Source organism: Pundamilia nyererei, unplaced genomic scaffold, assembly GCF_000239375.1.
Source record: "Pundamilia nyererei isolate P.nyererei 1_Seehausen unplaced genomic scaffold, PunNye1.0 scaffold00087, whole genome shotgun sequence".
In the NCBI taxonomy this organism is placed as follows: domain Eukaryota; kingdom Metazoa; phylum Chordata; class Actinopteri; order Cichliformes; family Cichlidae; genus Pundamilia; species Pundamilia nyererei.
This window is the reverse complement of record NW_005187488.1, coordinates 1,037,178-1,047,560: the sequence shown is the minus strand read 5'-3', so window position 1 is coordinate 1,047,560 and position 10,383 is coordinate 1,037,178. Positions and strand designations below refer to the sequence as shown.

The window sequence follows — 10,383 nt, the reverse complement described above, 5'->3', positions numbered from 1 at the left end:
CGAGAGTTCTTTTTTGATGCATTCAGGTGAAAGTAGGAATTTCGGAACACTTGTGCAAATCGGTTTTTAGTCTTCACTCATCAAAACGTTTGACAGAAAATTAACGTTTTAAGTCTTTCAAGCAGAAAGGCCAAACATTTACCGTTCATGGTGTTTAAATGTGAGTACGTGCTGCTTTTATTTGTTCATATCAAAATCGATTTGATAAGGTTATGCTTTCGAACTACAGAGGCAGATGCAATTAAAGGCATCGCCGACAGCTCTCAGGACCAGAGTTGCTATGGTTTATATCTTATTAGTTTTTATGTCTATTTCCTATTGCCTTTTGCTTTTAATTGATTTAAATTTCACTTCAGTCTTTAATTGTTTGAAAACGTTTTATAAGACAAAAACCTTTTTTTTTAACTCATACACACACACACACATATATATATATATATATATATATATATATATATATATACATCCAACAAAAATGGAAGTCAATACTGATGGCTCTATCGCTGTCATTTCATTTGCTAAGACATTTTAGGATACTGAAAGTTAACTGAATTATTTCCTAAAAACTGAGTTCTATAGACCAGCGGTCCCCAACCCCCGGGCCTCGGATCGGTACCGGGCCACGAGAGTTAAGGCTCAGGTGTGAAATGCATGGTTTTTATCGGTTTTCAGCATTATTTTGTTATCGTTTTTATCGTTAACTCGGTTTTCCTGGGTCTTTTCACGTGTGTTATGAATAAATCTTCATTTTTTCGGTACCGGTACTAGTTTTATTTTGTTGTATTTATCCGCAACACCTTAAAGGCCGGTCTGTGAAAATATTGTCGGGCATAAACCGGTCCGTGGTGCAAAAAAGGTTGGGGACTACTGCTATACACTATTCTCATTTTAGAGGCAACGATCCAAACATGCAGCAGGAAATTTCAGTTTATTTCCAAACACTTTAAAATACAAAAATCCATAAGTATATAAAACATTATATACATCTTCATGTTTTTTTTGTGAGAAAGATCTTCACACCAAGCCTATTTAGCGTCACAGTTTCAGTCATCACTCGAACCCTTTCAGTCACTACAGCTTCCTCAGTTCCTCTATGTGGCCGATGAGCTCCTGTGGCATTCCCAGTTCTGACACCACGTCAACGCAGCACTGCAGGAGGAGGTGCAGCTCCTCAGTGGACCCCGAGCAGATCCTTTGTGGCCTGTGAGGAAAGTCCGAGTCCATCGTCTCTCCCTTCCTACAGCAGTCAGACTCTTCACAGCGCTGCTCGCAGCAGCCCCGGTCTGCCCGTTCCACCTCCAGGTCCTCCATGCTCTCGGAGACGTCGCTCACACTGGGCGGAGGATTCTCCAGAGCGTTCTTGATACCGTTCGCTATTCTGTCTTCATGCTGCGTGACCCTGTGCAGAAGCTCAGTCACAGAGGATGGGACGGGCTTTTCCGGGTGCTGGATCTGGCACCAGCACCATATAGCGCTGCGAGACACAAAGAAACAACAGAGTCACATTCAATGGCACACAAAGGACACTTCAATGACAGTCGGTACAAAAGAGACTCGGGATGTTTCTGTGCAAGAATGAGGCTGAAACCTCTGAGAGGATTTCCATGTGGCATGAACGAGGACTTCTCAATTACAGAGATTTCACTGTGGATGCTGTCTGTTATATTTGATTGTTTATCCTTAATATATCCTTCATTGAGCAATTATTACAATCTCCTGATTTTTTAGAAACTGAGGGGGAAAAACATAAATAACACTTTGTAAAAATTTCTCATTGGACAGTTTCTATTGACAGGGACAATGACTGACTCTAAACTACATGATTATAGGCAGAGTCCATTCCTGTTGGTGCCTTATTGGCTACTTTATACACATCCTATTTGAGTCAAGCCCACCTTTTATCAAGTGTTCAGGCTGCTACTGGTGTAACAGCGTGGGTCAGTTTCTTGGCACACTTTGGGCCTCTTAATACCAGCAACATTTAAATTGTTGTGTTTACCCAGCAGGATAACACACCATGCCACAAAGCTCAAATCACCTCAACTCTTTTTTTTTCTTGAATGTAACAGTGAGTTTAGGGTGAAAACTCCCTCCACAGAATTCATGAATTGAGTCCCTGTTCTTTTGATATTTTCGTGAGATCATCAAGCCAGTCTCTGCCAATTTTTGTCATTTTAATTTAATGTTTATTTGTGCAATACTGGTGGATGGACTGATAGATGAGGTCAGGCAGGAGTCTCTGTAATGAGAGGAGGGAGATGGTGGAAGAGAACCTGGAGGTATGGTCTCTATCGTTTGATCAGGTGTGTAAACCACCCAATTATTAAAAAAAAGAAAGAAAAAGAAATCCTTTTTAATTGTGTGTGGACAGCTACTGATACTGATACTTGACTTCAGGAGGTCACCAGTAAGTGGTGTGACAGTGACATATGATCACAACTTCAAGCCACTGTGTATGGGACAATACAGTTAATCAAACTTTTAACCAAAGTATAATTCGTTTCCACGAATTATAAAATAAGGCAACAGATTAAAAAAAAAAATTTTTTTAAAGTCTGCAGACTCCAGGGTAGACCCAGAATACATTGGGCTGGACAGATTACATATCTGTCTGACCTAGGAATGCCTTAGAATCCCCCAGGAGGATCTGTGAATTGTGGTTGGGGACTAGGAGCTCTGGGATACCCTGCTTAGCCTACCTACCTACTCTCATTGCAACTCAACTTCGGATAAGAAGAAGACAATGGCTGGATGAGATACATGTGCAATCAAGGAGCCCACACCATGTATATCATGAAGTTTTAAATAGACATGTGTATAACCCCTTTAAAATGATGTCACTTTAATATGTGACATCTTATTAGATGTTATCATGTTATTGTAAGGAAAACAATATCACGTGACAAGTCACATGCGGGGCAGATGTATGACGTTATTGATGGTTTACCTGACGATTCCTCTGAGTCGTCCCACAGCCACAGTCTGAGCTGCTCCCTCTTTGAAGCCCAGGCTGAATCCCACCTGAAGCGAGGCATCCTCCCCGGTATCAACTCCGTCCACATACCCGTCCTGAGAGAAAACATGAGCGAGTTAAACACAGGACAGCACACCACATCACAAAAACAAACACACAGGACGTTTAGCACGCAGAGCCGGTGTGAGTTAACATTTCAGGATCCGTTTTTGATGTGAGCTAACTTTACCCTCAGTCGCTTCTTCATGTTGGAGGTCCACTCCTTACTCTGTAAGCTAAGCTCGTCCGCACTCTCGTCGAAGACATCGTCTCCGCTCACAGGCAGAGCTTTAACCCAGGACATGACGATTTAAAAGCAAAAACACCGTTTTAAACGCACTAGCATCGAAGCTATCTCCTGCTTCTTCTTCTACGGCAAGCGCGCTTTATCCTCGATGGAAAACTGTATGTGCGTGCGCGCCACCCTCTGGCCTGGACTACAAAAAGCCGTTAGTCAACGGCAGTGCTACCGATACCAATGCCGATACTTTTAATCTATAAAGGCGGCTTATGTAGGGGAGAGCAGTGTGTCATGATTTATGATGAGATAATCATCATCATTTTAATGACTGCTAAATCATTGTGATTTTTACTTTCTACAGTACTTACTTAACATAGCAAAACACACTTGTCAGATTTTCGTGTATTTTGAAGCTGGGTTATTTGGAGACATGGAATGTAAATGTACCCATCCCTGAAGCACCTTGGTTCAGCTTGTATAGATTATCTACTATAGGCACATGAAAATCAACATAGAAAGGTTCAGACAACTTTCATAGTGTGTGTTTGAGGTATATGTATATTTTTCCAAAAGAAATAATTTAACATAATTCAATGAGCTAAATAGTAAGCTTACAGGATAGAAACAAAATATCAATCCTTTCACACTAATCTAATACCAATACCAGTGTTGGTATCAATGCTATCGATATCTGGATTAATCCGCCCGCCTCTTCTGGGAGTGCCAAACTAATTTTAGTTCATGGGCCAATGTGTGTCCAAATTCAGGAGCTGCGGGAGGAAATTAAAAAACAAAACAAAACAAAAAACACCACAATAACCTGTAAGAAAACAATAAAAAAAAGAAGTCTTTGTATATGTATTAATAGGAAAAAGTTTATTTGTCCATCTTGCAATAAAATGTCATGTCAGAAAGTGACACAGGTGATTGTGACATAAAGTAAAAAGTTAAAGTATATTGATCAAACTGGGCGTGATCTTAAAATTAAGAACTAAAAGTTAAAAAAAACAAAAACAACAAAAACAACAAAACACACAAAATTCCAAGATAATGAAAACTAATAATTAATAAATGTAAACAAAAAACAAAGAAAGGAAAAGTACAGCTTCCACACCTTGGATAGGTCACCAGTCTATCCCGAGCCAAGTTACAGATAAGATGAATTATTCTGATCTCACATTCACGCTCTGCATAGTTACATCTTTGCTTTACTTGAAGGAAACAATTTGTGCAAAGGAACATTCTGAGCTTCTGCTTCACTGACAGCCTGTCTGTGATGGTTTGTATGCATACACCTGAACCAAAAGTCAATTCAGGAAGGTCTTATTTTAAGGGAGGAATTTCCCTTTAAAGAACACTCTTCTTCGGTGGTATTGATGTGTAAAATGACATCCTAGGGTGCGCACTGCCACCTAGTTATTTTACCCAGCAGCCACTGACAGTTTGAGCCTGCAGAGGGCGCTGAAGACCTACTTTAAAACTGAGTGTGGTCCACACGCTACATCAACACCATCATCATCACCATCATCACTGTGGTTCAGCTCAGAAGGTTTCCTGCAGTCTGTTTGCTTTATTCTCGTCTTCTAATTCTTTTTATATTTTATCTGTGTGGGGTTTTTTTTTAAATCATCATAATTACACAGAGGATGCTTCATCTGTCAGTACTGCTTATTTTGTTTTCTTACTTAATAACTGCAACATACTTATACATACTTGAGTATGTAAACCATCATCACGTTTGATTGCAAGGTTTTTAAGATAAAATGGAAGGATTAAAAATATGGGTTTGGGCGTTTCTTTAGTGTTTGTAATTATGCACTGTCGAGAGGATTATTTGGAGAGGCAGTGATTAGCGAAAATTCTTACAGCATCCCAATTAAATCAAATAATAAGTCAAAACATGGCTTGGGTGTGGCATATGCTTATATGTGGCATATAGCAAGATCATATAAAAACCAGAACAACACAAAGAAGGAAAAATAAACAATAATGTAATTTTCCATGTAGCTCTTTAGGACATGTTGTAAAGGACTTTTTATTAGTGCTGTGCATTACTGCAAATTTTGGTATCGATCTGATACCGAGCACTATTGCCAATACCAGTACCAATATTGACACTTTTGACTTAGGAAACCAGTTTATGTAGGTGAGAGCAGTGTGTTATGATTTATCAGATGAATCATCATTCATTTGCAAATTGTGAACACATTTGATTGACCACTAATTCCCTGTGATTTAAAATTTTCACAATAATTATTTAACACAAACACACCTTTCAGCCGTCCATGCTTTTTAAAACTGTGAATGTAAATGTGCTACATACTATAAATAAAGTAGACCTGACATTCAACACAAAACGGTTCAGACATTTTTCATAGTGTCTGTTTAAGGTTTATTTTTATTAAAAAAGATCTTCAAGGATAGAAACAAAGTATCGATCTTATCATGTTAGTATCGAAGTAATACCAATATCAGCACTGGTATCGCTACTATCATTATTTGTATTGATCTGCCCACCTCTTATTCTTTTTTTTTTCATTTAAAAAACAGCTGATTAGCAAAATGTGGAACAATATAAATGCAAAATAAATGAATCTTGTGTATTTCACAATAAAACATCATTTCAGTGCGAGAAACTGCTCAGACGCTGCTGCTTGAATCACAGTCTGGTGCATCTTTACAGCTTCCTGTTTAAGTTTTCAAAGAAAGAAATGTCATCTGTCATGACAAACACATTATTCACTCATCCATAATGCATCTCACCTCCCTTTTTCCCACTGTTGAGAAGAGAGAGTGGGAGAAATGGGGAAAAAATAAAACAAGCCCCTTGTTTTATTTTCAGATTTTCTCATTCTTCATGCCACGCTTTATGGAAAACACAGGAGAGAGTGGACAGCGGGTAAATGCATTTCACCTTGGTGGAGTGCATTTGCAGCCGTGGACAACAATGGCCTTGAGAATACTCTGAGGCCACGGTGGAGTTGTCTCTGTTCTGGAAATGGAGTCGGCCCGGAGGCCTCATTCGCGGCAGCCACACCTTCAGTCCCCCTCGCTCAAAGAGTCAAAACAACCAGCCGGGGCAATCACCTGACACATTTCCATCCAATTTCCACTGCAGAATGTGTTCATTTTCAGGCTAATGGCATGTCATTTTGCAGGAGCCTTTGGTCAAGAATTAATCCTGGAATCAAAACAGATTTTCCGGGGAGCAATCTTCCATCAAGTATTGATTTTTTTACACTCACAGAGCCTGTACTCCCTAATTTAACCTGACAGCCAGCAGCACAATGGACTGGGAGCACCTTGGCGTCTCACAGAGGGAGCTCTCCTCCTCCTCCTCCTCCTCCTCCTCCTCCTTTTCTCCACGAAGTGAAAGAGAGATTGGGAATGGGGGAGAAAAAAAAGGACTCCCTGATGTATAAAACAAAGAGCACTGGTTACAGAAAACAGAGAGCTAAAGCTTCCGTCTCTCTGTTTTACCTCTAATTATGTTTTCTAGGATAGTGCAACTTGGGCAGGTGAGGCTGAGAGGGGAAGAAGGGAAAGTGTTCTGGGGCCATCAGCTATCATTATGGGACTGTTGACATCTGCCTGTCTTTGAGTGATTCTCATCTGTGATTTCCCCTGGTCATTTTCTGCAGATGCACGAAGAGGGGTTTCATCATGGCCCCATAAAAAAGGCCCAAAGTGTCCGCGCAGGCCTTCACTAATAAGAAAGCAAAGACGTGTCCGACCATGTCACACTCCTCTCCCATCCATATCCGCTCTCTTGATGCCTTTAGATATGCAATCATTCTCTTTTCTCTCCCTCTCCCCCTCTGTGTGTGCTGTAAGTATACTATACCCTACGTAGAGGTCAGTGGGATGAGAGGATGATGGAGGGCAGGGCCAGTCATTTTCCTCTAGCTCTTAAAGCTGCGATGACCCACGCGCAGAAGAGTTGCACTTTGCCAGAGGGCCTTTTCACGTGCTTCGTATAAACTACCTGACAGAAGGGAAACTGTTTCACTTTTTAATCTGCCGCGTGTAGCTCATGGTCGTCCATTTCAAGCAACATATGGAGCGGCGTTTCTATTGGTCATGAGATTAGGTCACAAGTTTGCAGCACATTTCCTAGTGCTAAATGGATACGATGAGTCCCCAAACTCTTTATGCATAAATATGGTATACGTGTTATCCAAATCACCAGTGTTTCCTCAGCGTTGCTATGGCTTCTGCTCTAAGAGATTGTACAGACATAATTAAGGTGCAAAGTTCTTAAGTGTTTTATTTACATACAGTATATATATAAATAATCCTAACCCATTGAGATAAGAGATATACTGATACAGCAATTTAAATTTGTGACAAAATGTTTTATTTCATTTGATTTTGACTTATTACACAATTAAACCTGCTCAGAAAAAGTGTTACTTGTCCACTTTAATATCGGTCTTACTACTTATGCCAGCAACTTCTAAATGAATTCCACCGGATTCAGAGTAACAGCATTTTCAAAGACATCACCTGTGTCATTAAAACTGTAAAATTATGAGTGAATTTTTTGAAGCAAAGCATATGAGCTACAGTCTGTATACGAGAGATGGACATGGCCACTGTGACATCATCCGCCAGTTAGTGAAGTCATGTCATGAAGCCTTAGACTCACCTTTTGTTTTGTAGTCTCATCTTAAAGCATACCCAACTTTATTGTTTTTATTGTTTTTTTGGACTCTGGTGGGGTCCATATTTTAAAAAAAAAATAGATAACATGTTATGTTCTGAAAGACGTGAAACTAGTATTTACTAAAGTCATAAGCCGAGTGTGTCTTCTCATCAATCAAACTTCTTTTTGCACCTACAGAAGTCGCCCCCTGCTGGCACATTAACTTCACTTTTCAAACAAAGAAAATTGGATATATTTGTTTGAAGTTTGGAGGATTACACCAATCAGGCACAACATTTTGACCACCTGCCAAATATTGTGTTGTGTATTGTATTGTGTTGGTGCCCCTTTTGCTGCCAGAACAGCACTGACCTGCCTATTACTCCCTGTTCCAATTCTAATGCTCACATGACCATTGTTGGTATTTTTGGCGCTGCCCAGCGGTCAGCATGGGCGCTCTGACTGGTCTCCAGCTGTGCATCCTCATACACAAAAAACTTTGATGCACTGTCTATTCTGACCCCTTTCTATTGTTTCTATCAGAACAATTTGTTGGATCGGACCGGACGGGCCATCCTTCGCTCACCACTTGCACCACTGAGCTTCGACTGCCCATGACCTTTGTCTCTGGTTAATCACTTTTCCTTCTTGGACCACTTTTCATCGATCACTTGCTCCCTAATATATCCTACCCGCTTCATAATCTTATGCCTGATTGGTGTAAGTCCACTTTCTTTTTGTTGCACACTGTTAAATGTATTACTCTGTTTTCAAAAGTACTGCATCACCTACTTATTACACCTACAGGAGCTGCCTGACCACGCCATGAAGCTCGCTGCACACAGTTTTTGTGCTGATGTTAATGCACAAAAACGTATGCACTATGCACCTCAGCACTCTCACATCCCGCTGTGTAACTTTATGTGATCTGCAGTTTCGTGTCCATTTGCTGTGGTTCCTAAACACTTCCACTTTGCAATAACACCACTTACAGCTGAAGGGAAGAAATTTCACAAACTGACTTGTTCCAAGAGCAGCATCCTGTTACAGCTCCACACTTGAATTGTGAGCTCTTTACACTAACCTATTCTTTCACAAATGTTTGTAAAGGTATAATAAAATATAACGCAAGGTCAAAGTAACATTATGTATTTAATCAGGAGCAAAAACGAGTTCGTGATGGGGCCTTTGGCTATATTACACATAAAGGTTTTATTTTATTTTATTTTTGCCAAATATCCAAGTGTCTGGCTGCTTACTCTGTTCAAAGTGATGCATTCAGTATTTGTATTTTTACGGCTAAAAGCTTGTATTAAAGAGCTGGATGTGAACTATTCATTGAAGCGTTATTGACCATTTTCTTTATAGATCGTGTTTGTGTGAAGCAGGTGGGAAGCAGAGTGAGCAGGCGCGCAGCTGCAGCTTCTCCCCAGGTTTGCTCGTGGTACTTTGCAAACACGCTCCCGCTCTAAAACAGAGACATCACAGCCTAAAGACATGCATTCAAAACTCGGGCTGCTAGAAAGTTAAATGGGCCGATGCAATCAGCTGCTCAAGTCAGACAGGTGTCTCTGTAAAGACCAGGCTATTAACTCCTCTACCTGCAAATACCTCGCATTGTGTCATTGCTAATAATGCTGAAAAAAAGGGCAGGGAAAAAAAAAACCAAAACAGAAACAAGAGTGAAAGCAAAAGGGATCATATGCATGGCCAACCTCGATTGCATGTGAGGATTGGTAATTGCACCCCCAGAGGCATCTGGGTGTGCAGAGCAGCAAAGTGGGAGACGCCTGAGCAGCTCGGGCTTCACAGTCAGTGTACCAACATCTCAACCCCGAGGAGGAAGTGAAAACAAGAAGGCGGAGGAGCGGAGGGTGAGGGATATACAGACAGTTCATTTACCCAGAACATCAGCCCACCGCGCATTGTCTGAAAGATAAGGAAAGTGAATGCATCATGCCTGATGGAAAACAAAGGCAGCAATTTAAAACCATCTGCATCCAACACATGCACTCTCTCCCTCCACCTTTCTGTTTCTGTGTCCTGACTGATATTGAAACATAATCCATTTGGAGCGCCGACGTGTCATTATATTTCTGCTCCCTCTCCCCATTCAGGACAATTTCAGGTGGCTGCAGGTTGAACAGGAATGTTTTATTTCAACCAGTCAGACAGTCAAGAGTCTTCACTTTGAATCTGCTCAGAAGACAAAAAAAAGAAACTCCCCAAAAAACTGAGATACAAAAACAGGACTTACAGTTTTACTTTAAATTCTTCTTAAGGAGACCTCAGCTGCTCCTGCTAGCTTCTGCAGGTTCAGAAATAAATATATATATATATATATATTTATATATAAAAAACAATCATTCACAAAGATTCCGAGATCAAAACTCGTCTTTACTGGGCGACTGTCTTTACTAGAAACATCACACACCACAAAGGCCTCTGACTACTGTATTCTGCACTTAGATCTTAGCAAAGAAA

The 10,383-nt window shown here is 40.5% G+C and overlaps 1 protein-coding gene across 1 annotated transcript; it reads right to left on the bottom strand.

Moving 5' to 3' along the window:
- Positions 1–963: 963 nt before the first annotated feature.
- otulina (OTU deubiquitinase with linear linkage specificity a) lies at positions 964–3,471 on the bottom strand. Its single transcript, XM_005738846.1, has 3 exons — positions 3,204–3,471; positions 2,948–3,069; positions 964–1,474 (listed from the first exon to the last, which is right to left on the bottom strand). The coding sequence occupies exons 1-3, from the start codon at positions 3,315–3,317 to the stop codon at positions 1,072–1,074; spliced, it is 639 nt and encodes a 212-aa protein (XP_005738903.1). The 5' UTR covers positions 3,318–3,471; the 3' UTR covers positions 964–1,071.
- Between the last annotated feature and the right edge of the window lie 6,912 nt (positions 3,472–10,383).

What these genes read in the sequence shown, in the direction of transcription:
- otulina (XM_005738846.1), bottom strand. Translation starts at nt 3,317, where the DNA reads ATGTCCTGGGTTAAAGCTCTGCCTGTGAGCGGAGACGATGTCTTCGAC. An exon ending in ACATGAAGAAGCGACTGAGG is followed by an intron (nt 3,070 to 3,203) that starts GTAAAGTTAGCT and finishes GTTTTCTCTCAG; the next exon opens with GACGGGTATGTGGACGGAGT. An exon ending in CGACTCAGAGGAATCGTCAG is followed by an intron (nt 1,475 to 2,947) that starts GTAAACCATCAA and finishes TGTGTCTCGCAG; the next exon opens with CGCTATATGGTGCTGGTGCC.